Raw genomic sequence first — 27,641 nt, 5'->3', positions numbered from 1 at the left:
TATCACTCACAGGCCCCCACTCAGACACAGTCCACTGACGTTCGCAAGGCGGACCGGTACAGTTCTTGATGCTGGCTGGTTTGGTCATTGGATCACAAAGGCGGCTTTCGTCGGAGCAACGAACGTCCCTGGTCACCTGATCTCTTCGGCCACACTTGGCAGAACACTGTGTTAGCACATGCTAGCATTTTAACTTTTGTTTTGAGGCCGGACCATTTAAATGTGCTGTGTAACAATTTAGGCTCCAAAATTATAATGAACAAATAAAAGTGTTGTGTCCTCCTTGGAAAGTACAACAAACCAAGACATCCCCATACCTCTGTCCACTCAGCAACCTCCCACTGAGGACCACAGGCAGGGCTCTTGCAGGGCCGCCTTTCCATCGGTCTTTCCAGGTCAGCCACAGAGCACAGGTCACTATAGACGGAGCTGTCCAAGCCAGGTGAAAGCATTTTCCAGCATCGGACCTGCCGAAACTGAAAGCCCTCGCCACAGGTTCGTGAGCACTCACTCCAACTACTGGCCTCCCACCTGTAGGCAATGAAGAAACATCGAGCTAATACTATTGTCCTCTAAGAGTACCTGATTTTCTCGTAGCACCTGGCTTTGAAATATGTTTGCTTCCTTTTTACAAATATACGAAAATGTTATATTGTACCTGTTATCATTAGAGTGTCTTACATCGTTGGCCATATAGTAGTAACAGTGTATTTCTAATAGGTTTCAGTATGTACTTTAGGACACTGGCAGTTAATGGCACTATGTAAGTCCAGTATGTACTTTTGTAGTTCTGACAGGCTTTGTTCATTTACAGTACCTGGTCCTTACTTTCAATATCTTCCACTTTTGCATCTTAAGTCAGTTGCAGTGCCAAGTTTACATATTGTATGTAGGATATCGAGTTATGGAGGAAAATGTTCTCTGTGTAACGGGTGTAATAATAACTTGTTTTATTGAAATTCCTGCTGAAATATGTGTATAGTTTTTGGTAAGTGTCCTGCAAGGATGAGTCCAACAGTGCCACCTGCTGGTGTGGGGTGGGGTTTGGTTTTGGCTTCTGACATGTGACCGGGAGGCGGGGTTTGTTGGCAGTTTTCAGAGGGAACTGCTACTGGTAAGACACATCTTTTGGTGCTCCATAAAATAAGTTAATTTTAAACATTATAACCACAGCTGACAAATCTCTCAACATGCACAGTGATTGATGTTGTCAAGCTGTTTAGATTTATTTTCGTTTTGTTTCTGTTTTACTAAAATATTAATTCCCCTTGTAGAGATCAAAGAGATCAAAGCCAGCAGAAAAGCTAATGTTGTGACTCATTCATCTGCAGGTAAATAGCACTCTTTTTTATACCCATTATTGTTCTTATTTCTATTTTCTCATATATATTAAAAAGGATTATGTTGGTTAAAATTTAGACTAAAGAAAGATATGTTGAAATAATTGTAAACGTTAAAAATCCACTATACGATCTCTTGTTAAAAGTATCTTCTTGAAATGGATGTAAAAATGTATTGTGATATTCTAAAATAAATTTTATGTAAGTTTAAAAGAAAGCTCTTTGATATGCTTTTGGGCAGTTTTCAGAGGGAACTGCTACTGAGATCAAAGAGATCAAAGCCAGCAGAAAAGCTAATGTTGTGACTCATTCATTTGCAGAAACTGTAATAATAAAAACTTCATCATCCAGTCCAGCGTGAATGTGGATCTTTGGTGGGACAAGTACACCGCGGTTACATCTGTATATTCATGAATCAAACATCTTTTTGCTGGTCATCTCCTTCATTACATTGTGTTTCTATGGGTATTTTGATTATAGACTCATCCTGAAACTCAATCTAAAATCCCATCATTGTACCTTTTTTGCGAGTCAAATACCTCGGCTGACACTCCCGTCCTATGCAGAAGTCGTGGACCGGTTCTGGTCGAGTAAGCGCGTCACAGTACATGTCGTGAACCTCCATGCCGTCATAGCGGATGCACGTGACAAAGGATTTTGATATGCCTGGAAGAGATCAGCAATAATAACTAATGAAATCTGAGAAGATACTTTTTACTATTTATTAAAAGTTAGCAGCACAGGAAAGGATGGTACCAATGGAACAAGTCATGCTGCAGGGCTCCTGGGAAGAAAGCTTCCAGCGGTACATGTCAGCTGGACTCAGCTTGAGGTTCTTCTGGAAGATCCTCGGATTACCCCTGTGGAGAGGTATATCCAAAAGATATGGACTTGAAATCCAAAGAACCTATGGATGCCTCTCTTGAAAATGGTAAGCACCTGGTTTTTAGTATTTTGGGGGCCTTTATAGTAATTGGGTTCTGCTCCGTTGCCTGGTAGTATTTTATTACTTCCCTCCCTTTTTATTACCCGGTGGATTATTCCGATTGGTATCTCGTTTTCTTTCAGTGCAAGGTTTTGTATTTTTCCTTAGTTCTATTGATTAAGCTTAGCTGTTGTTACCTGATTCTGTGGGTTGTGCTTGGTCCCGATGATTAAAAATGGATTATGGTTAAGGTCCAGTTTTTTGTCATGTTCACTGGTTTTATTATATGGCTTAGTTGGGTTGGTAGTGTAATCTTACCTGTTTGTGTTTATTCTGATGTGTTAGGTGGTTCTGTCAACCCCGTAGTAGAATGTGGCTTATTTTAATGGATGTGGTACTTGGTTTTGTTGGTTATAGCTGCATTTATGGTAGTATTTCGTTATGTTGGTTTCCTTGCAGTACTTGGTGTTTTGTTGTGTGAACTCTGTGGCATTACCTGGTTCTGTTAAAGCGGTTGCCCGACCTTCCCGTTGTATGCAGTGTCTTGTTGTGGTAGGGGACATCTGCGCTGCTATCATTGCGTTTATGTCCAAGCGTGAACTGCATGGTCTGGTTGAGTCCGATGGGTTTTTCCAACCCCGAATCGTCAAGATCTGCCTCGGCCGAGAACAACCCATCTCCTTCCGTCTCCAGAAGCTGATTGCTGGAAATATTAATGAGCAGATCGTCTGCACCCACGCGTCCTTCTAGCAGAATTCTCCAGATGAGGTTAGGGGCGTCAGCCTCTGGGTCCAGGGGCACGTCGTCCGGAATTGGGATGGCAGTGCTTCTTGTGTGGCTGTTGTTGCCATCTGGTACACCAGGTAGGACAACGTTGAGAAGAAGTGTGAAATGTGAGGTGAATTCCCACAAGATACCCGCCAAACACGGCACCTCCCTACGCACCATTAGTGGGTTTGTGGTGTAATGGTACTTGTGTGAATTTTTTATTTGTTGCCTATACTTTTTGTATGCGTGCTCAACATCAATAATGTAACCTTGCAAGATTACTGTCCTCACTCAAACACGCATACAGCAAAGGCACACACACACTTATTTAATGGATTGCAGCTATTTTCACACAGCGCCCATCCCAAGATGATATAATTCACATAAAGCTCTAATAAACAAAAATAAAAGACTCTATCCATAAAATAACCTAATAGTGTGTCCAGGATGGCGGCGCGCGCAAGTGCAGCGGCTTCACGGGCTCCAGTTAGTCTTTTGTTTTTTAGTGTTCTTTTATCCCTCATATTTTCCCTTCGACTCCTTTCGCAACTACAATAACATAACATAACATATTACAATATGGCGGCGCCCCTGTTCGGCTGCGGCTACATCGTCTCGCAACAGTTTTTTACACGTCGGCCATGAGACCCAGTCTTCGACTCAGTTTTGACGGCGCACAGATTAAGATACGATCGCAGTTTTTTTTTTTTAATAGATATGCGATCATCCAGACATCAAGCGCTCGGTGCTACGACCACTCGGGAGTGTTTATTAGCCACGGACTGCTATGTCAACAAGACCCAGCGGCCTACAAAGCAGCGAAGCAGAGTGGCAAGACAGCGGCGTGACCGCCGGACGAGGAAGCCAGGTTGTCGGGCCGGGCTAACAGCTAGGCTAAAGGCTAAACCCTTCAAAACGCCTCTCCCATCCATTTTCCTCTCCAACGTTCGCTCTCTGGACAATAAACTGGACCATTTAACAACTGGAAGTGGCATCGAACCGCGAGATGACGAACTGCTGCGCTCAAATTCTGACGAAGACATGGTTAATCTTATCTATCCCGGCTGACGCTCAAAGAAACTGTGCGGGTCAGATGTATCGACATTTCTTTCTGTATACACGTGTACACGAATGACAATAAAGTAAATCTGAATCTGAATCCACAACATCCCGAGGGATATACAGAGACCACCGGATCTCCCTGGGTGATCTGCCTGCCGACAACGACGGAGAAAAGAAAAAAGGCTGCCAGTCGGGCCTGGGCTAAGAAGGCGACCACACGGACCAGCGCTCTCAAACATGGTCCTAACCAACCCCAGATCCATCGTCCACAAAATGAGTGAAATTGAGCTGCGGATCGCCACCAATACACCCCCCCTCCGGAGGAAAACTAAGCCTATACAACAAGGACAGTACAAACATCTTTGTTCCTTTATCTCTTTGTTTTCCTTATATCCGCACTGTAAAATGTGGTCCTGGAGTGCCACGTCCAATTTCCTTGTCACAATATATCCCATGTTGTAACAATGACAATAAAGGTATATTCTATTCTATTCTATTCTAGTGACACACTTTATGGCTACACCCAATAGGGAATTTAAATACCTTTGAAGTGTTTGTCTGTATCACAGTGGATGTGTGCAGTCTCCTCATAAACTTCGTTGGTCTCCTGCTGTGGGCCGTCCTCTAACTGGTCCCCGGCCGGGGTCTGCTGGTAGCGACTGGCGTTTTGCGCCGGAAGAGGGCCAGCCTCCACCGAGGTTTCGGCGCCCGTATAGACGGGTGGCGGCGGGACAGGCGGTAAAGAGTCTCTTAGGACCGTGTACTCATACGTAATATATGGCGTGCGGCCGTTTTGATTCCACACCTGAAACGTCAAATTTTGAAACATGAATTCGAAACCCTGTTTTCAAGTCATAGCCCGTATATGATAGTCCAAACTTAAGTTCTGATTTTGGTTTAAAATTATCTCATCTCATCTCATCAGCTGCACCGCTTATCCTCAGTAGGGTCGCGGGGATGCTGGAGCCCATCCCTGCAATCATCGGGCAGTGGGCAGGGGACACCCTGAACTGGTTGCCAGCCAATCGCAGGGCACACAGGGACAGACAACTCGCTCGCCCATTCGCACCTAGGGACAATTTGGACCGGCCAATCCACCTGTAATGCATGTCTTTGGAATATGGGAGGAAACCGGAGTGCCTGGAGGAAACCCACGCAAGCACGGGGAGAACATACAAACTCTGCACAGGAAGTCTGGTAGCTGGATTTGAACCCACACAGGAGGTTCCCAAGACCTTAGAACTGTGCCGCACACGCGCTAACCACTGTGCCACCCGAACGCCAAGTAGTCCGCGGTGTATGCTGGGACTTATTTACCGGCGTTTCATTGGCTAACCAAATGTGTCAATCATCATTTGAATGGATCCCTATTGGCTAAAGTTATTAAGAGGTCAAGGGGCGGATCCTTTTTATCATTTACAGGCTGGCATTGGCTTAAACGGCAAAACAAAGCCTGCAATTGGCCGAAAAAGACGTTCCCATTGTAGCGCCTTATAATCCGGTGCGTCTTATGTATGTCAAAAATAGGACCAAAAACTATTTTTTCGGGGTGCGCCCTATAACCCGGTGCGCCTTATAGTGCGCAAAATACGGTATGTATTTAAAACCCTATATCAAGCATCAAATCACACTCTGAAATCCTTAATCAGGTTCAGATCCCTAATTTGAAAGCTTAAACGAGTACTGAAAGACAAATTACAACTCTTAACCCACGATTGGAGGGACTCACATTTGAAACTCCTTTATTATTTTTTGACATGAAACTTGAAGTAGGGCAGCACGGCGGCGCAGTGGTTAGCGCGTGTGCGGCACAGTTCTAAGGTCTTGGGAACCTCCTGTGTGGGTTCAAATCCAGCAACCGGACTTCCTGTGCGGAGTTTGTATGTTCTCCCCGTGCTTGCGTGGGTTTCCTCACGGGCACTCCGGTTTCCTCCCACATTCCAAAGACATGCATTTCAGGTGGATCGGCCTGTCCAAATTGTCCCTAGGTGTGAATGAGCGAGCGAGTTGTCTGTCCCTGTGTGCCCTGCGATTGGCTGGCAACCAGTTCAGGGTGTCCCCTGCCCACTGCCCGATGATTGCTGGGATGGGCTCCAGGACCCCTGCGACCCTACTGAGGATAAGCGGTGCAGCTAATGAGAGAGAGAGAGAGCGAGAGAGAGAAACTTTAAGTACCAGGATGTTGACCGGCTGGTCTAGAGGTCCTTTGGCAACAATGTATTCAATGCCCGTTTCATAGATGTCCATAGGGCGGCGATACTTGAAGACAGTTCCCGCTACATGGAAGTTTTGAGGGCTGTCCACTTTGTAAGCACCATTAAAAAAGAAGTTCCCTGCCTGGTCAGTCACAGCTGCAAAAAATAAAAACTTCTTACAATATAAAATGTTTTACTGGTGGACGCCAGCTCATCACTGACCAAGAACGTCGGCTGATTTTTTCCTCTCAATGACCTGGATATCCCATGATCCTTCGGGGATTTGTGTTATGAAGGCATAGCCTGCAAGATAAGACACTAACATTTGCAGTTTGTTCAGCAGAGATAATCTGACAGCAGTTTGAATAATGATGCTGTTGGGATCAGCAGTGTCAGGAACTCTGTGGCACTGAAGGCTCGGGGGTGGTTGTGGGTGCAAGCAGATGATGGAAATGGATTTCATGTTGGCTCATACGTCACGCTATCATGCTTAGAAGTTGCTAATAAAGGGAAAAGGGGGGTGACGACCAATGTTCCCTGTAATATTCCACGGGTCTGAGCGTTCACACAAAGTGACATCGCTTGAAACATCAGTGAGCAACCATAATCCCAAGTGTGGCAACTAAATCATTATCAAACATGTCCATAACTTGACATCAAGTTATATTTTGCTGAGTTTCCGGCAATGCAAAATGATTTTTCTCTTTTGAATAAATTGACTCATGTACTATTGCAAAGGTTGTACGGCCTACAAACAATTCTTTCACAAGATATCCATTTCTTTTTATTTCCTGATATATTTTGTCGCATAATATTAACATTTTGGAGGGCTTATTTAGTCGAATGTAAGATACAAAACTGTATTTAATCACATTTTTGAGTGGAAGTACAATGTTGGCAACAAGATTTACTTGATATCATTGGAAATTATTTGAATGCAACACAAACTGTTTAGTCTTTTTCTGTGTTTTTTCTATTTTTTTTAATTCCTTTGAAAAAATCTCATTGTGTTTATTTTTTCCGAGCTGTTACTTTTTTGTTTTTGTTCTCTATTTACTTTTTTCCTACATTTCTTTCTTTCTTTTTTTTCTGGCTTTTTTTCTAAAATTTTTCCTTCTTTTTTTCTCTTTCTGTTTTCTTTTTTTCTCAGCTTTTCACTCCTTTTTCATTTTGGTATTTTTATCTATTTTGTTCTATTCCCCCCTTCCTTTAAGTCATTTTATGCATAATTTTACATAATATTTGGGCATGTTGGGATTAAAGAAGCAAAAACAAGAGCCGTTTAGGACCCGAAAAGAGCCGATTCCTTTTAGTGAGCCGAGCCGAAGAAGCCGGGTCTCGACAAACTCTACTAACTTTACTCAACTTCGTTCTACTTCGACTCGACTTCAAAATACCGCATTTAGGACACAACGTCAGGGGAACCCGTGTATTTTTACCTCCATGCACTGTAACTTTGACTTAAGTCGCTTCTTAATTAGTAATTTTGAGCCCTCATTTTTGTGCGCTGGCTCGATTTTCTTGTGCGCTGAGAATGTGCAGGCAGTGCGCAGCTTAGAGGGAACACTGGTGACGACGCACTGTCGCATTTGGAACGCCGTTGCGAACCATGCTGCAGTGCAGGTGTAACTTACCCAGCGTGGTGGCCCCACGTCGGAAGTTTCCAGTGACCCTGCTGCAGCTGCTTCCATCACCTTGGCAGACTCCACACTTGTCCAGCGTGTTGGATGAGAAGAGAATGCCATCACAGCCAATCGGCTAGGAGGCAGCAAATATAAATGATGATGTCACCATCCGAACATCTAAATAGGTTGCCGTTTTGGCACCCTTTTGCATGTTACTATGATCTTAACGCCGTGTGTGGACTCACCTCACACTTACCGTCCACGCAGACACCGCGGTAGCTGCTGTACTTGCAGGACGTGCCGTCGCGAGCCGTCACCATCAGCTGCCGCTGGCCATCGGTGGTTGTGCAGTGGAGGTCACACGGGTTGCTGGAGATGTGCACATAGTCGTCTACAGACACCAGAGTGCTAACGTTATTGCCAATGTTGCCGTCAACAAGAACAACTCCACAAGCATGTCAAGATTTTAAGGCTAACATAAATGCTAATGTGCAGCCCTAAGGTTTCTTCACTTTCCTCATCCTGATGTTTTTGAGATTTTCTTTGCCCTTATGTACGTAAGTTTCAAATCAGGGGACGCTGTACTGGTAGTCTGTGCAACCCTTTGTGACATGACTTGACTATAATGTCTGCACACAAAGACCCAATCAGAACTGAAAATTAAAACTCTAAGCAAAACTCTATTTTGCGGAAACGTGGCTCACGTTTAGCATTCCGGACACTAACGTGTAGCCACCCGGAGCTACCCAGAGCTATCCGGCTTCAACGCCGCTATACAGAGACAGGAAAGCCGGGGGGATTCGTAGAGGAGGCGGACTTGCTAACACGAGGTGTTGTATCCCTGGATTTTCACAAAACAGACTGAACAACTCATAGTTAGGGCAGACAAGCGGGTGCTTTATGCAGGAAGCATCTAGCTCGAACTCCTATGTCTTGATATTTTAAATGCACAGATCAGGACACTTAGCAATGGATGGTCCTGAGGCCCCCCTCTAGAAGCAGGTCGAACTTTTGGACTAGCGTGACGTCATCCACTCCGCTACAAGCACCCCTAGGGCATCATGTTCATCTGTTAATAAACAACGGGGTAGACTGCTGGAAGTGTGAATTTCCCTACAGGGATGAATAAAGTATCTATCTATCTATCTAACTATCTATCTATCTATCTATCTATCTATCTAAACCAGGGGTCAGCAACCTTTTCGGTGTGGAGTGCCACTTTCAAATTTCCTTGTAAATCAGTGTGCCACACCAAGATCAATGACTCAAACAATATATTTTTATATAAGAGCTGTAATTTTACACCAGTCCGAATATAAAACATGGATATACATTGAAATAGAATAACTGACCAATTTATCTTCCACTATTCTTGTTCATCAATAAACTAAAAAATGAATGTGAGCAACATGTGGAGAGGCCTGTAGACATCCATGAACTCAACTTTTTAACACAAGAATCAACCTGAATCAACCATTGTTCATCAACAATGAACGACAATGAAAAACAAGTGATATGGACAGCTACCCTACCATTCATCAATGAGATCTTATTGCAGAAAATATCAAAACTTGAACAACACCAACAAGGCAGAAGGCTACTTGAAAATAAGTGCAACAGAAATAACAGCTGATTTGGTCTCAGATATAAATGGTTTTCCGTGCTTGTCTATGCAGTGAGCAATGTGATAACTTGCTTCAGTGGTGGTGTTTTTAGCAGTGACAAAGGTTTTTAGGGTCTGTTTTTGTTAGCCGTACATGGACACAGAGCGTTTGAATGTCTCCGCCTTGGATTCATGTTTCATCTTGTCATGACCTTTAACACTTGATGTGTGAGGTACAACGCCCTCGAGGCATAATGCGCAAACAGCACAGTCATTTTTTGCACAAGCCCCCAGTCGTTAGTCAAAGAATGAGATTTTTTTCCCTGAAGGAGCTGTCATGATTCATTCATTTATCCACGAGCCGGTGTTTCTGTGGCTGGGTCAAAACACGGATTTCTCCTCTCCTGGGAGTCGCAGTGCAGACACACACTCGCACACGGAGCAGAAGAGGAGGCGTGCTACCGTAAAGCCTCTAAACAACACTGTCACGAAGCGGAGCGGGAAACAGGAAAAACGGACCCATTCGCGTAGACGTACTCATAATTTATTGGGGGGAGGATGAGGAGGGTGCGCACACTCGATCCGGGGATCGATGGTCGCGGAGTGGATTAGAAATCCAAACAAAAGAAAAGTTGTCAAAAACAAACAAACGGATCAGACCAAAAACAAAACAGGATCAAATACGGGCAGATTCTCAGAACTAGGAATTTAACAGAAGTCTCACAGAAGTCTCACGGAGTTTAACCAGGTTTAACAAACGTTCCAGCCCTGCACAGTACAAAGAAGCGCGCTTAAGTACTCCAAGAGCAATCAGTCCAATGCGTCTCAGCCGGTGTCAAGGGGCGGGGCCAGCTGGGCGCCATGACAACCGTGCAGGACATGAAATTTCAGGTAAAAATGCGCAAAAATAATCATTATTATTTTGCCGTGTGCTCGCGTACCACTGGTTAACCCTTCGCGTGCCACTGCTGGCACGCGGGTCATAGGTTGCCGACCCCTGCTCTAAACTGTGGCTTCCTACCCTAACCCATGAGTACAATAGAATATGCAGTACCTGGATAGAGAGGTTTCCACCGGTAGCTGTGGCCACTGTACAGTTGTGAGTTGAAGGACCAACACTGCTCCTCTCGGAAGCTTTGACCACTTGCTGGACAGTCCTGAGTGGTGCAAGAAGTTTGTTGGTGTATCTGTGTGCCTTTTTGTGTGTGCTGTGTGCTAAGAATCCCAGGGTTCACAAGACACTCGCTAAATATCTGTTTGCCGAGTTGTATATGAGCAGGGTTGGGTAGGGTTACTTTAAGTGGATTACTTTCAATGACTTTTGGATGACTCCAATACCAAATAGGCTAATAAAAGACAAAAGAAACTTAATATGAATAAAAGTATGACTCACAACACGTGGTAAGCTTTCTCTCCTGGCTTTGATCTCCGGCAAAACGAACATAAAATGCGACAGAAACAAAATGAAAATAAATCCAAACAGCTTGCCAACATCCGTTCCATGTATTCCAAGCCTGCACAAAATTTAGTCATTTTATTCATATTTAGTTTATTTTGTCTTTTATTAGCATATTTGGTATTGGAGTAATCCAAAGTAATTGAAAGTAATCAAGTTAAAGTAACCCTACCCAACCCTGATAGATAGATAGATAGATAGATAGATAGATAGATAGATAGATAGATAGATAGATAGAGAGAGAGAGAGAGAGAGAGAGAGACAGACAGACAGACAGACAGACAGACAGACAGATAGATAGATAGATAGATAGATAGATAGAGAGAGAGAGAGAGAGAGAGAGAGAGAGAGAGAGAGAGAGAGAGATAGAACGGTAGATGGAGAGATGGATAGATAGATAAATAGATAGAACAGTAGATGGAGAGATGGATAGATAGATAGATATATAGATAGAGAGAGAGAGAGAGAGAGAGAGAGAGAGAGAGAGAGAGAGAGAGAGAGAGAGAGAGAGACAGACAGACAGACAGACAGACAGACAGAGAGAGAGAGAGAGAGAGAGAGAGAGAGAGAGAGAGAGAGAGAGAGAGAGAGAGAGAGAGAGAGAGAGAGAGAGAGAGAGAGAGATGGATAGATAGATAAATAGACAGAACGGTAGATGGAGAGATGGATAGATAGATAGATAGATAGATAGATAGATAGATAGATAGATAGATAGATAGATAGATAGATAGATAGATAGATAGATAGATAGATAGATAGCAGGGTTGGGTAGGGTTACTTTAACTGGATTACTTTCAATGACTTTTGGATGACTCCAATACCAAATATGCTAATAAAAGACAAAAGAAACTAACTCTGAATCAAATGATGACTCACAACACGTGGTAAGCTTTCTCTCCTGGCTTTGATCTCTTTGACCTCCGGCAAAACTAACATAAAATGCGACAGGAAGAAAATGAAAATCAATCCAAACAGCTTGCCAACATCATTTTTGTCGTTCCATGTATTCCGTTACTCCCCAAATCCTGCACAAAATTGAGTCATTTTATTCATATTTAGTTTCTTTTGTCTTTTATGAGCATATTTGCTATTGGAGTCATCCAAAAGTCATTGAAAGTAATCCAGTTAAAGTAACCCTACCCAACCCTGTATATGACACTGACCTGTGTGTTGCACAGGTGATATTTCTTAGAAGTTCCAGAGCACGTCATGTTGTCCTTGAACGCAGCAACTTTCTTTCTTTGGACACAAAGGTTACACGTGACCAAGGGGAACAAAAAAACGGCAAAGGGAATCTGTAGTGACCTCTGTTTGAGGCAGTGTCTCTCCTGTGACTTGACGCCTCCACCGCAGGTACGCGTGCACGCCGTCCACTTTCCCCATTCTCCCCACCAGAATGCTGTCACCTGGAGCTCCTCCAGGCTGTTGGAGGAAACGCTCACTTCTTCCTGTACACATGCATATATTTTATAATGGAAGCACGAATGTGGCTAAATGATTTAAGACAGGGGTATCAAACTCATTCGGCCTGGGAGCCTCATGCTAGAAATAAAAATCTTACAGGGGCCGGACAAGTACATTAAAGTAAAAGATAGAAAGAAAGAGAGTGGTGAAAAAAGAGAGAGGAATAAAAAAAAACAGACAGATTGAGGGAGGGGAAAAAAGAGAAAGAACAAGAAAGTAAGAGAGATAGATACTGAGACCCAAAAAGGAGGAATAGAGAGAGCACATTAGAGAGAGAGAGAGAGAGAGTACAAATGAGAGAGATGGGGAGGAAAAGGAAGTTAGAGAAAGAAAGAGAGAAAGAAGAGAAAGAAAGAAACAGGGAAAGAAAGAGAAATAAAGAGAAATGAAGTAAGAAAAAAGAGGGAGAAATCTCAGAAGAATATAGAAGATAAAAAGAGATAGAAAAAAGTGAGCATGAGAAAGAGAGCAAAAGAGAATGAAGGTGAGTAAGAAATAAGATGGAAATCAAAAATGAGAAGGAGAAAAGAAGAAAGAAAAAGAAAAAAGTAAGAGGAAGAGAGATAGGGAGATGGTGAGCAAGAAAGAGAAAAAAGTGAGAGAAAGAGAAAAAAGGAAGTGAGAGAGAAAGAGAGAGATAGTGAAAGAAAGAGGAAAAATAGTGAAAGAATGAAAAAGAGGTAAAGAGAGGGAGGAAAAAAGAAAGGAAGAAAGAAAGAAAAAAAGAAAGAAAGAAAGAAGGAAAGAAGGGGAGAGTTAGAGAGAGAAATAGAGTTAGAAAAAGAGCACAAGAGAGAGAAATAGATAACGAAAGAGAGGGAGAGTGTAAGACAGCAAGAGAGAGAGAGTACAAACAAGAGAGATAGGGAGGAAAAAGGACAAAGTGAGAGAAATAAAGAGAGAAATAAAGAAAAAAGAGAGAGAAATATCAGAGGAATGATAGAAGAGAAAAAGATAAATACAGAAAGAGATAGAAAAAAGTGAGCATGAGAAAGAGAGCAAAAGAGAATGAGGGGAGTAGGAAAAAAAGATAAAAGGCGGAAAAAAGATGGGAAAATCAAAAACGAGAAGGAGAAAAATGAGAGAAAGAGAAAAAAGCGAGTAAAAGAAAAAAGCGAGAGAAAGAGAGATAGGGAGATGGTCATTAAGAAAGAGAAAAAAGCAAGAGAAACAGAAAAAAGGAAGTGAGAGAGAAAGAGAGAGAAAGAGAGAGAGAGAGAGAGAGAGAGAGAGAGAGAGAGAGAGAGAGAGAGAGAGAGAGAGAAATAGAGAGAGAGAAAGAAAGGGAAAGTTAGAGAGAGAAATAGAGATAAAAAGAGCACAAGAGAGAGACATAGATTGCGAAAGAGGGGGTGAGTGTAAGAGAGCGAGAGAGAGAGTGAGAGAGCGGGAGAGAGCGAGAGAGAGCGAGAGAGAGAGAGAAGAGAGAGAAAAAGAAACACCACTACAGTTGCTCTGCAAGTTTCCTGGCTTGGGTGACATCTAACGGACATATTTTAAACTCCAGCTCATAATTTTCCTCTCGCGCTTCTCTCTGTGTTGTCTTGTGGGCCGGATCAAAACCCTTGGCCTGATCTGTCCCACGGGCAGTGTCCCCTCTAAGCTGCGCGCGTGCGCAATTGCGCACAAGAAAATCTAGCCAGCGCACAAAAATGAGGGCTCAAAATTGCTAATTAAGAAGCACCTTAAGTCAAAGTTACAGTGCATGAAGGTAAAAATACACGGGTTCCCCTGACGTTGTGTTCTAAATGCGGTATTTTGAAGTCGAGTCGAAGTAGAACGAAGTTGAGTAAAGTTAGTAGAGTTTGTCGAGATCCGGCTTCTTCGGCTCGGCTCACTAAAAGGAACCGTCTCTTTCGGCTCCTAAACGGCTCTTCGGGTTGTTTTTGCTTCTCTACTCCCAACATGACCAAATATTATGTAAAATTATGCACAAAATGACTTAAAGGAAGGGGGGATAGAACAAAAAAGAAAAAAAAATGAAAAAGTAGTGAAAAGCCGAGAAAAAAAGAAACAAAAGGTAGAAAAAATTTAGAAAAAAAGCCAGAAAAAAAGAAAAGAAAGAAATGTAGGAAAAAATAAAATAGAGAACAAAAAGAAAAAAGTAACAGCTCAGGAAAAATAAACACGATTACATTTTTTTTTTAAAGGAATTTGAAAAAAGTAGAAAAAAAACACGGAAAAAAGAAGAAGTTTGTGTTGCATTCAAATAATTTCCAATGATATTAAGTGAATCTTGTTGCCAACATTGTACTTCCACTAAGAAATGTGATTAAGGACAGTTCTGTATCTTACAACCGACGAAATAAGCCCCCAAAAATGTTAATATTACGCGACAAAATATATCAGGAAATAAAAAGAAATGGATATCTTGTGAAAGAATTGTAAGAACAAACGACGTTTGTAGGCCGTACAACCTTTGCAATAGTACACGAGTCAATTCATTCAAAAGAGAAAAATCATTTTGCATTGCCGGAAACTCAGCAAAATGTAACTTGATGTCAAGTTTTGGACATGTTTGATAATGATTGAGTTGCCACACTTGGGATTGTGGTTGCTCACTGTTGTTTCAAGCGTTGCTCACCGACTTTGTGTGAACCCTCAGACCCGTGGAAAATTACAGGGAACATTGCCCACGGGCCGCCCGTTTGACACCTATGATTTAAGTGGTCCTACCAAGTCGTCCAACAGACAGCCAGGGTTGGGTAGGGTTACTTTAACTGGATTACTTTCAATTACTTTTGGATGACTCCAATACCAAATATGCTAATAAAAGACAAAAGAAACTAAATATGAATCAAATGCAAGCTGTTTGGATTTATTTTCATTTTGTTTCTGTCGCATTTTATGTTAGTTTTGCCGGAGATCAAAGAGATCAAAGCCAGGAGAGAAAGCTTACCACGTGTTGTGAGTCATCATTTGATTCATATGTAGTTTCTTTTGTCTTTTATTAGCATATTTGGTATTGGAGTCATCCAAAAGTAATTGAAAGTAATCCAGTTAAAGTAACCCTACCCAACCCTGATTTTATGTTAGTTTTGCCAGAGATCAAAGAGATCAAAGCCAGGAGAGAAAGCTTACCACGTGTTGTGAGTCATCATTGTATTCATATTTAGTTTATTTTGTCTTTTAGTAGCATATTTGGTATTGGAGTAATCCAAAAGTAATTGAAAGTAATCCAGTTAAAGTAACCCTACCCAACCCTGATTTTATGTTAGTTTTGCCAGAGATCAAAGAGATCAAAGCCAGGAGAGAAAGCTTACCATGTGTTGTGAGTCATCATTGTATTCATATTTAGTTTCTTTTGTCTTTTATTAGCATATTTGGTATTGGAGTAATCCAAAAGTAATTCAAGTAATCCAGTTAAAGTAACCCTACCCAACCCTGATTTTATGTTAGTTTTGCCGGAGATCAAAGAGTTCAAAGCCAGGAGAGAAAGCTTACCACGTGTTGTGAGTCATAATTGTATTCATATTTAGTTTATTTTGTCTTTTAGTAGCATATTTGGTATTGGAGTAATCCAAAAGTAATTGAAAGTAATCCAGTTAAAGTAACCCTACCCAACCCTGCAGACAGCATTGATGTGAACATCCTCAAAGTGCTGACACCCAACTTTTCTAGACATTCCCCGTGTGCAGCAGCAGCCACAATCAAACTCTAGCATGCAGCTGGAATGCAAAAGGGGGGGAGAAATTGGGTGGGGGACACCCTGATGGGTGGGAGTAAGGGGGTCTTCACCGAATGGGTCGACTTCAAAAAAAAGGAAACGCCGATGCAAACGCAAGGAGCCGCAAAAAGGATCACCCTGATGTCAACAAGGAAGACAAAAAACTGAATATTTCATGTTGTTATTATTATTATTAAGATTGTAATTATCACTCAACTGTTATTATCACTAATGTTGTTATTATTGTCTTTATTATTGGCATCTGAATGATATTTCGCTACTTCTACTACTAATCAGTAGCATTATAGAGTTACTAAATGGGTAATCTAGTAATTAATCTGGTATTATTATAACGATTACTGTGATACCGATGATTACTGTTAAAATTGTGAAAATGTGACTATTATTACTATTAACGGTATCCAAAGAATGTCAGCAAACAAATTCTTGTTGTTGTTATTATGATTAACTATATGTCGATTGTTATTGTTGAACGTTGTTATTGTTGTTATCACCTTTATAGCATACAAATTCATCATATTCTGGATCTATATTTAGAAAAGTTGGTAATGTTGGTGTGATAGTGAAAACGAAACAAAAACGAAATAAACGGGGATACAATTACATAGAGACGAATATGAGTGAGAACACAAAACAGACTGAACAACTCATAGTTAGGGCAGACAAGCGGGAGCCTTATGCAGGAAGCATCTGGCTCGAACTCCTATGTCTTGATATTTTAAATGCACAGATCAGGACACTTAGCAATGGATGGTCCTGAGGCCCCCCTCTAGAAGCAGGTCCAGAGGTACCGTATTTTCCGCACTATAAGACGGGTAATAGGGCGCACCCCGAAAAAATAGTTTTTGGTCCTATATTTGACATACATAAGACGCACCGGATTATAAGGCGCTACAATGGGAACGGCGACAAAAAAGTCAGATAGTTCAGTCAAACTTATTACCCCCTTAACATTCCCAAAGCTTGCAAAGAAGCAAATACGTGTCGAGAACACGTGCGGATGCGGTGTCCGTACGATGTCACTCAAATGCATCGTTCCATCATTCGGAAGGTTAAAGTCTTGGGATACAAGAAATGCCAACCATTCCTTAGTTTCTATTTTCGCTCGCAACTTTACTGTGCATATGACAATAAACACTTGGAATTGAGTTGAATTTAAAAATAGACACTCCATTCCATCCATTATCTGCACCGCTTATCACAGAAACATGGAGTTCAGTCTGAAACAAGATACAGGGAAAATATATAGCCGGAGTAGCTCAACAAAGTCGTTGTGTTCAATAATAATGTGCAGCCATGGTCCTCTTATATCCATGAGTTTAGTAAATCCAGGAGAATAAAATATTTACAAATACAGAATAGTAAAAAAATGCTTTCTGTATGCCGTCAACCACGTGCTATACGCATTCATCTTTTTCGGCCAATGGCAGGCTTTGTTTTGCCGCTTCAGCCAATGCCAGCCTGTAAATGATAAAAAGGATCCGCCCCTTGACCTCCGAATAACTTTAGCCAATAGTGATCGATTCAAATGATGATTGACACATTGGTTAGCCAATGAAACGCCGGTAAATAAATCCCAGCATACACCGCGGACTACTTGGCGTTCGGGGGAAAATCGAGTCGGCGGCTGCAAGTTAGTTGGAAGACTTTGCGATTTAATATTGATCCATATATAAGGCGCACTGTATTATAAGGCGCATGGTCAGCTTTTGAAAAAAAAAAAAGACTTTTAGGTGCGCCGTATAGTGCGGAAAATACGGTAGTTGTCACTACGAGCACCAATGAGAATTATAGTTGTGATAATCGACACTGGAAAAGGTGATGATAACGATGTTGATAATGATGATGAAGTGACTTTGCATCCACATAACCTATGTAAATACGTATATTCATGAGGTGCTTGTTACACATTTATTAAGGAAGTCTAGGGGTAGGGTTGAATAAGTCTATGCTTCTTCCTATTCCTGTCACGGTTGCCATGGCGCCCAGTTGGTCCCAGCCGGGTGGCGCCGGATTCTGTCGCAATTGCCACAGCGCCCAATTGGCCCCGCCCATGGACACCGGCTGAGACGCATTGACTGATTGCTCCTCGGGAGTACTTAAACGCGGTCCTTTGAGCCGTTAGTTGGCTGAGCGTCTGTGATACTTCTGTGAAATGCCTCGTCTGTGAATTTGCCTGCGTTTGATCCTGTTTTGTTTTTGGCCCGATTTCTTTGATTTTTAATACTCTTGTTTGGATTTCAATCTACTTCTGCGACCATCGATCCTCGGATCGAGGGTGCGCGCATTCCTCCTCTCCCCAATGGATTGTGAGTATGTTACGCGAGTGGGTTCTAAATTCTGTTTCCTGCCCTGGTCTGTGACAATTCCAGGCATGTTACGTTTACATTGTTTTTGTTTATCATCTTTTTTTTACTTTTTGTTTAGTTTTTGTTTTTATCACGTATCAAAATAAACATGCATCTATTTATTCAAGACAGAAGTATGGAGGTGTAATGCCCAATAGGGTCTGGTCCAGATGTTTGACCTGTAGGGGTGCGGTAGCCATGGTAGCAAGGCGTCCCATGGACATCATCAGCATGAGGATGGCTAGCAGGACCACGCCCGTCTCACCAAACGCCTCCCAGGAGTTCATACGCATCCTGGTGGACAGGACAGAGAAAAAACGTGAATCCAGCGAGAACAATACTGTGTTATGTTCAGATTCAGATTCAGATATACTTTATTGTCATTCTAGTATACAGAACGAAATGTCGATACATCTGACCCGCACAGTTTCCTTGAATGTACAGATATAAATAAAATGTTGTAGTGAGTTGGAGTATTGAAGTACTAATAATATACTAAATAATTATGGCTATGTATAGTATTTTACAGTAGTGCAAAGAGTGCAAGAGGAGCAGCTAACCAGATGTGCAAATTGGGCAGTCAGGTAAACAAGTCAGGTAAACAGTAACAATAACACCGTAGTACGATAGTTACGGTTTAGCATAGCTGCTGCTTAACAACTATGCCAACCAGTCTGTAGCTCAAGCATTTGAAAAGAAAATTATTTTAGCTAAATGAAAAAAGTACTGTAATACTGTATACACACAGTAGTTGTTAATATGAAGAACAGATTCACAAGCTTACATACCTGTCGCACTCCAGGGCTCTATTCCCTTAAAAACTGTGGTATTTTCCCTTAAAAAATACAAAATAATCTTACACCAAATATTTTTTTCAAACGTGTTTATTTATGTAGTTTAACATGTTATATTGTACATGTGTTTCGTCATATCATATATATTGTTAATTAACATTCTGTTGTGAGACACTGAGTTGCTCGACATGAAGGTTTATTATATCATTAGCTGCACCGCTTATCCTCAGTAGGGTCGCGGGGGTGCTGGAGCCCATCCCAGCAATCATCGGGCAGTGGGAAGGGGACACCCTGAAGTGGTTGCCAGCCAATCGCAGGGCACACAGGGACAGACAACTCGCTCGCTCATTCACTCTTAGGGACAACTTAGACCGGCCAATTAACGTTTCATGCATGTTTTTGGAATGTCGGAGGAGACCAGAGTGCCCGGAGGAAACCCACGCAAGCACGGGGAGAACATACAAACTCCGCACAGGAAGTCTGGAGCTAGATTTGAACCCCCGCAGGAGGTTCCCATGACTTGAACTGTGCCGCACATGCGCTAACCACTGCGCCGCCGTGCTGCCCACATGCAAATATAATTAAGTAAAAATTTTCTGCATTAAATCATTGTTGGTAATATACTGATTAAAGGGATAACCACAAACCTGTCTTTTTTCATTTTCTCATTTTATACTTCCTTTTTTCTTAACTTCTTTATACAACATAATAATTCGTAATATAGTGGATCAAAGCAAGTGAGCCGTTTGATCTCTTTAATGAGTTGAGCCAAAAAATCCGGTTCTCTAAAAAGAGACGGACTTCCTTTCACTACATCAAACCGCTCGCTTCGTTAGCAACGAAAAAAACGATACCGAGATAGAGGCTTCCGCGGCGAACTCATTTGACTTGATTGATTCGCCGTTTTGTGATAGTCGGTGTATACTGTATAGCACCCATAATTGACAAAACAGATTTAATGTTCGGGCCCGGAGGCTTCGCTCTGAAAATTAGAATTATTATTAGAATTGTCTTTATTGTCATTGATATCAACGTTGTGTGCAACAAGATTGGACATGATACTCCTGGGTAAAACACGTCATACAGAGACTTTGAAGAGAATAAAGATAAAAGACTATCAGGATGAAAAGGTAAAAAATAATCATTATAACATAATGCTTAGAAAAACTGGCCTAAGTTATAATAATAATAATAATAGCAATGCAAGAATAGAGCATTGTAACAATAGTGCAATGAAAACAAGTGCAATAGCGTTTAGCAACCACAATTTAAATATATACATATTTCGTGCAATCGTATTTTTTTCAGTGTCATTTGGCAACAACCCAAAAATAGATCATCCCAAAATCGTTCGCTAGATATGCTCTCACACTTTTGTGAGTTCATTTAGGGTTGTGATATCCCTGGGGCTGAAGCTGTCTCTGAGCCTGTTTGTCCTAGTTTTGAGGGACCTATAGCGCCTAACAGAGGGAAACAGGTCGAAGAAACAGGAATTGTCTTTTATAATGGTGATAGCCCTGCTACGGTATCCCAAACTGGCAATGTCTTCTAGACTGGGCAGAAAGCAGCCGATGATCTTTTATGCATTGTTCATTACTCCTCTATGTTTTTCCTGTCTGGTGTCACTCGCCCAGCCTACTACATGGTGATGCCATATGCCAGAATGCTTTCCACTGTGGCTTTGTAGAAGGACACCAGAAACTTCTGTTCCAGGTTATTCTTCCAAAGGACCCTCAGGAGGTAGAGTCGCTGCTGGGTCTGAGAGGTTGTCAGAGACGTGCCCGCCCAGGAGTTTGAAGGAGTGGACTCTCTCCACACATTACTGGTCTACTAGTGATCCCAAGAGCCAAGAAGAAATCCGCGGTTTCGAGAGAGTTCTCACTATATTCTTATTAGTGGAGGGACTGTGCGCTGCAATAACAGCCGAATCATTGACACACACTGCTCCCTTGATATAGAATTCTAGCAGTATCGTGTAGACCCTTCTATCTACCAAGAAAGCTAACTGTGGTCATTGTGATTGCTGTTTACGTTCCACTGGATGCTAACGTTTCACCAGATGCTAACATTATCATAGCGCTAAACCTCCTGCCCGCTGCTATCAATAAACAGCAGCTTGCACACCCCGACGGAGCTTTTATCGTCGCCGGCGACTTTAATCAGGCATGCTCAAGGACTGTACTTCCCAAATTCATTTAATACGTGGACTGAGCAACCAGGGGAAAAACACTGGACCGTGTGCACAGTACTATCAAACACCTAGGAGGATCCGGCCGTCTCTGTCTGTCCCTCACCCCCCTCATACACCCCCCCCCCCTCCGAAGGAAAACAAAGCCTGCAACAAAGACAATACAAACATCTTTTATGGTCCTTTATCTTCTTTGTTTTCTTTTATCCTCACAGTAAAATGTGAAACTGGAGTGCCACGTCCAATTTCGTTGTCACAATATGTTCAACCCATTTTGTAACAATGACAATAAAGGTCATTCTATTCTATTCACTTCTATTCCATTCAATTCTATTCTATTCTATTCTATTCTTCTCTATTCTATTCTATTCTATTCTTCTCTATTCTGTTCTATTCTATTCCAATCTATTAATGACCAATATATAATGTTGATGCGTATTGTTTGTTGCATTTTAGTGATGTCTGGGTATTTTGTGTTGATGCTCTTGCAACATCAATTGCAGCCTGGTCATCCTGGTAGGGGATTAACTCATGTGCGGCTTCTTTTCAAGTTTTCTTTGTTTTCTTCATGCTGAGGTTTTTGGATTTTTCCTTGCCCTCATGCAGGTTTTAGATCAGTCTGTAGTCTGTACAACCCTTTGAGACATGATTAAGGGCGTTACAAATCAACATGACTTGACGGGGCGGCAGTGGCTCAGGAGCGCTCGTCTTGGGATCAAGAGATCGCAGTTCGAATCCCGGCTCCTCCGTGTTACATGTCGAAGTGTCCTTGGGTAAGACACTGAACCCCTAATACCCCCAATAAGCAGGTTAGCGCCTCACATGGCTGCACGGCCGCTATTGGGAAATGTGAAGCACACTGTAAAGCGCTTTGGGAAGTCTTGACTTGAAAAGCGCTATATAAATGCAGACCATTTCATTTCATGACTCTAAGTTCACAGGGGGTGAACTGACTCCTAAACCAAATAAATGCGACGGTCTTTTCATCAACTGATGAATGATTGACAAGCTAACCAGTCTTTTGCTCGAGCTTGTAAATGTTTAGCTCGTTGGCTAACAAAAAAGCGAAAGCGAAATCTGCTGTGACAACAATGCGAGTAGCCCAAATGTTGTTTTTGGCGCGGCATTAACACGTGGCAACGTGAGGCCCATGTGAGCTGAAGTTTTTGTTAGCGTGACGTCAATGTACGCTAGCACTATTATTACTATCCAGACGTCAATGCCAGCTCGGTTTATCGTTAACGTGAAGGCTTGCTTAATCCGTAGATACATACACAAATGGTGACAATGGACATCACTCACAAAGGGGTTCATACATCCTCTCACAAATACATGCAGAGTCAAGCACAACCAACTCATGCGCACAGTGTCTTGTAGTCACCCAGACACACACATACCACAATTGTCAAAAACACACACAGTCCCAATCACACACTCCGACGTACACAAACCTAAAAATCCAAACAGTCTCAAGGCCCGGAGAAGACGGTCAAGTCAAGTCATGTTTATTTGTGACGCCCTTAATCACAAAGAGTCTCAAAGGGCTGCACAGACCACATATTATTGCAAACTACAAACTATTATGACAACATCCCCTGATCTAAAACCTACATGAGGGCAAGGAAAAACTCAAAAACGTCAACATGAGGAAAATGAAGAAACTTTGAGAAGGGACTGCACATGAGGTAATCCCCCTTCCGGGTGTCAGGACCAGAATGGAAACAGGACCCACTCGCGTAACGTTTATCAAAAGTTTTATGAGAAGAAAGGGAGAGGGTTGCGCCCACGACCCGGGGATCGCCGGACGCCGGAAGCAGGTCACTCTGAACGCGGAAGCTGGACCTCCGCGGCGAGCGATGGCGGCGTCGGGAACGGAAAAAAGGGGTCAGTAGCCGGGACAGAAGAGCAAAAACGTGGTCGGGATTGTAAACAAGTCGAAAGCCAAGAGAGGAGAGCAGACGTGGTCGAGACCAAACAGTGAATGGCATTGTTAATTTCTTCTAACAAAAATCAAATTGGGACGAATGAAACTGTCTGTGTCATTTCTAAAATAGCATTAGTTTGTCATCATTTGTGTCAGTGTAGTTTACTTTCGATCAGGGATCACCGACCGTTTTTAAAGCTGAGAGCTACTTTTGGTTATAGAAGCTTCCCTACTTACAAAAGAGACGATCGTTCGTAAGTTACATTTGTTGGTAAGTTGCTTCAGTGCTATATTTTGTATGTTTACGGTTTATAGAAGTATGTTTGAGGTTTGTATAAGTAACCTGTATCGTTTTGTACTAAAAATAAACATTTTATAAAATACTATGTCATTTTTTCAAGTCATTTTTATTTGTATAGCCCTTAATCACAAAGAGTCTCAAAGGGCTTCACAGGTTATTACACAGACTATATTACATAAACTATATTACACGGACTATTTTTCAGACTATTATTACACCATCCCCTGATCTGGAACCAACATGAGGGCAAGGAAAAACTCAAAAAACCTCAACATGAGGAAAATGAAGAAACCTTGACCTCACATGTGGTGTCCCCCTTCCAGGATTACCAGACAGCAAAGGATGTTGCAATCCCAAATAATACAGCGATATTTTCCACAAAAAGTATAGGTTAAGAAGTAGAAGTGAGTTTTAAGCTTAGATTTAAAAATTTCCACTGAAGTTGCAGATCGGATCTCAGGGGGAAGAGCATTCCACAGCACCGGTGCCCGGATGGAGAACGCTCTCGAACTCTATAAAGATAAATAAAGTTAAGTTTAACTTTCTTTTGGAAGATGAGCTTCAACAGTTAGGCCAATTCCTCCTCCGTGATAGAACGTGGCCGAAAAAAAAAACATTCCAACCATTTTTTCAATCGCATCAAGCTTTCTTATTCCACTTAAATTTCAAATGAAACGTCTCACCTGTTCTTTACACTTCACACCAACCATATTGAATGGATGCACGAGATATTAAACAATAAAAGTGTCAAAGTTCTTAACGCGCTGGAGATACAGTGTAGAATGATTACACAAGAACTAGGAAGAGGAAGTGGATTTCTTCTTTGGAATGGATGCTGGGTGAGCTCTCACAGCGCCACATGCCGGTAGTGGCAGAAAGAAGCACTACAGTAATGTCCTGTGCTCGGAAAAAGGTGCACACAATACAAAATTTAACAGCAATGTCCGGAAATGTTTCGAGATCCCGAAAAAAATGTTTGTATCTACCGTTTTACGGAAGTCAAATGGTCGTAAGTAGGGGAGCATCTGTACTTATTAGCACAAAGAGCACGCAATTTGATAACCATTTTAAACTGCGTAGTTTTTTTCAGTAACCTGGTAACCTAACTGTTATTTGTTTTCACTGTCACTGTGTTTATGTACGTTTCTGTGCATGTTTATGTTCATGTTGATTGTTATTTTATCATTTTGTTTACTGTTTATTTTGATTGCACTTCACATGTACTTCACAAATCCATCCAATCCAATATGTGGACTGAGCAATTCGGGAAAAACACTGGACTATGTGTAATGTAAGATCAAACATCAAACATTCCGGTTGTATCCACCAACTCTGTTTGTATCTCACCCCCCTCAATTTATTTCACTGTTTGACATTTGATGATTTGATCAAATCTATGAAATGATACAAATGCGAGAGCCTGTGTCCCATATTAATAATATACCACTTAAATTTGTCTCCTTACCTCAGTTACTTTAGAGTGTTGAAGCCCATTTTGGCCATCATTTTTAAAACCAGATGCAGGCAGAGTTGTTTTGTAAAAATGTCACAAAATACTGCAAATGGGAAGATATCGTCCCATTTACTTTCAGTGTAAACTGCACTGACCGAACAAAGGGAGTGCCTGTGTGTAAGGATACGGCCACCTCTACCGCTCACCCATTGGTTTGCTGGTGCTTTCGTCTCATTAAAGTCTGTTTGTGGCTTTTCGTCATAAAGTATCTTAACAATGAGCATACATTGTTTATTTAGCTTCCATTTAAAGGTTTTCTTAGCGACCTACTGCTGATAGGTTGGTCGTTTTGGTTGTAAAATTTCTCAGAATTCACTGTGTGAATATAACTTGTTTTTATATTCCTAGATATAAAAACAATCTTTCACACACACACACACACACATGAAGTAACATTTCAATAATCAGTCTAATTGCATCTCTTGTACGTTTATCAGTTTTGTACTCTTTTATTTTGAAGTCGCATTTCCGGTGTATTTATCTGTTTCCTGTGTGAAAGAAGTTAACTAGACACACGGGGGCGCGCAGAGTGGCCGCAGCCCTGGCCGGGGCGAGTGTGGTGGCCGATGGGCTACCGGACAATGCTAATAAATTTTATTTACCTTAATGCTTGTTTTTATTTGTTTAATTCTGCCAACATAGAGTTCATATGAGTTTTAACTTTATCACTGCCAAAACCACTGAGTCATTTTACTAGAAAATCACAATGACCCAGCACTGGTGAGCTATTTTCAGAACAGGTCCACGGGCTCCTCAGCTTTCCCATACTACGTTGGAGAGCCCTGCTTTCGATGGATTTTCATGTCATCAAGTTCTATCGTGTTATTTTATAAATACTCTACTTTGTATCAACCCATCCCCCTTTGTGACAAGTGTTTTGCCAGTGTCTGAAATAACGTCTGCCCGGACGCCCGGGGCCTGGATCTTTTACGTAGGGCGTACAACTTACACAATGTCTCCGCCCTGCATCGAATATCTTCGTGTTTCCGGACTCTCCCGAGCGTTATAAGGTCGTGCATTTGCATATCATTTTCCAACGTAGACGCACAGAGAACACAAGAACAAAGAAGAAGTGGTTAGGAATCAAGCCAAAACCTCTGCCCCAGAAGAAAGATTCAAAAGAAGCTAACAAAATGTATGACGTTACAAAACGTAAACGTACATTAAAAGCATCGTGGAAAGAGGAGTTCACGTGGCTTGGAGCAGACGACGCAGCAAAAACATTGCATGAATGAAGATGAGGAAATACAGGTTCATACTGATGGCAGATGGAAAACAGCGATGTCATATACATACAATGAATGTTATAAGTAGATTTATAATAAACTTAATTTTAAAGTGTTGTTCTGTTATATATTCTGACTATCAATCCTTAATACTGTCAGGGATAGACATTATTAAAACTATTTAGTGGCTATATTTGCACAGATAAACTAAATGTATATAGTTTAATTCGACATGATGGTGGAAGCAAAGTACTCACGTCCTTCCTGGCTGAGATCCCAAAACCGAGAGAGGGAGTGGTTTATTTTCGTCATGGAAATCAGTACACGCAAGAACACGACTTCAAAATAAAAGAATACAAGATTGATAAACGTACAAGAGATATAATTACACTCATTGTTGAAACGTTACTTTATGTGTGTGTGTGTATGAGAAACATTGTTTTTATATTTAGTAATATAAAAACAAGCTAATTACCTTGAGACAGAAATTCAAGAGATTTACATTGAAAACCTGACAAATACTTTGCAAAATGTTTTTTTTTATGTTTTGTTTTTTTGCGATGAGTTGTGTTATTGTGTTTCAAGTTGGGAAAAATGGGGCAGGTAACTTTATGGCTGGGCAGGCAACTTTTCAGAGTTGTGTCCTGTAACTTTTTGTCCTGAGTTTCAGACACTGGTGCCCATGTTTAAGTCAAAGTCATCTTATTGTTAATTCTACAGTAGGAACAGAAAATTGAAATCACGTTTCTCTCAGACCTCAATGTCTAGAAGATAAAAAATAAACACTATCCTAGGACACACTACAGTAAGACACACAAGTAGACAGTAAGACACATACATTTAAGTCGTTGTCTCATCGTTTTTTGAGTATTTAGGTCTTTGCTTTCTTTCAATTCTTGCCTGGTCCATTGAGGCTCTACTGTCTATTCACTTCTATGGCTATTACAATAACCATTTGCTATTTTGCCATTTTAAAACCCCTTCTGGACTTTCTGTTTTTATAATTTTCCCATTCATCAAAAGCTGGTTATATAGAGAGTGTAAAAGAATTTTATAAGACTCAACATTTTCATTTAAAAGACACTTTTAAAGTATATCCCGGGATACATCGACCCCGCCTTACAACATTTACCCTTTACAGTGTGAAATCTCATCTCATCTCATCTCATTAGCCGTACCGCTTATCCTCATTAGGGTCGCGGGGGGGCTGGAGCCCATCCC

The 27,641-nt window shown here is 41.6% G+C and overlaps 2 protein-coding genes across 2 annotated transcripts in view; one reads left to right on the top strand and one right to left on the bottom strand.

Annotated features, from left to right (window-relative positions):
• The window catches only part of LOC148366224 (natterin-3-like), a 163,718-nt gene that overhangs the window by 124,673 nt on the left and 11,404 nt on the right, over positions 1-27,641 (top strand). The gene's annotated exons all lie outside the window — the stretch shown is intronic.
• Positions 1-27,641, bottom strand: part of adamtsl2 (ADAMTS like 2) — a 41,400-nt gene that overhangs the window by 3,509 nt on the left and 10,250 nt on the right. The window contains exons 2-15 of the mRNA XM_088335194.1: positions 18,654-18,768; positions 12,280-12,422; positions 12,138-12,213; positions 10,573-10,675; positions 8,161-8,306; positions 7,925-8,048; positions 6,513-6,593; positions 6,271-6,446; positions 4,639-4,900; positions 2,762-3,116; positions 2,097-2,200; positions 1,880-2,006; positions 318-531; positions 11-166 (exon numbers count right to left, since the gene is read on the bottom strand). Of these exons, the coding sequence (XP_088191320.1) occupies positions 11-166; positions 318-531; positions 1,880-2,006; positions 2,097-2,200; positions 2,762-3,116; positions 4,639-4,900; positions 6,271-6,446; positions 6,513-6,593; positions 7,925-8,048; positions 8,161-8,306; positions 10,573-10,675; positions 12,138-12,213; positions 12,280-12,422; positions 18,654-18,767 (2,181 nt within the window). The 5' untranslated portion in view covers position 18,768. The remainder of the gene's footprint in view (positions 1-10; positions 167-317; positions 532-1,879; positions 2,007-2,096; positions 2,201-2,761; positions 3,117-4,638; positions 4,901-6,270; positions 6,447-6,512; positions 6,594-7,924; positions 8,049-8,160; positions 8,307-10,572; positions 10,676-12,137; positions 12,214-12,279; positions 12,423-18,653; positions 18,769-27,641) is intronic.

Source organism: Urocampus carinirostris, chromosome 5 (genome assembly GCF_059441175.1).
Source record: "Urocampus carinirostris isolate Australia breed hairy pipefish chromosome 5, RoL_Ucar_1.0, whole genome shotgun sequence".
Lineage (NCBI taxonomy): Eukaryota > Metazoa > Chordata > Actinopteri > Syngnathiformes > Syngnathidae > Urocampus > Urocampus carinirostris.
Note: the sequence above shows the minus strand (reverse complement) of the source record. Positions and strands in the feature narration are given on the sequence as shown.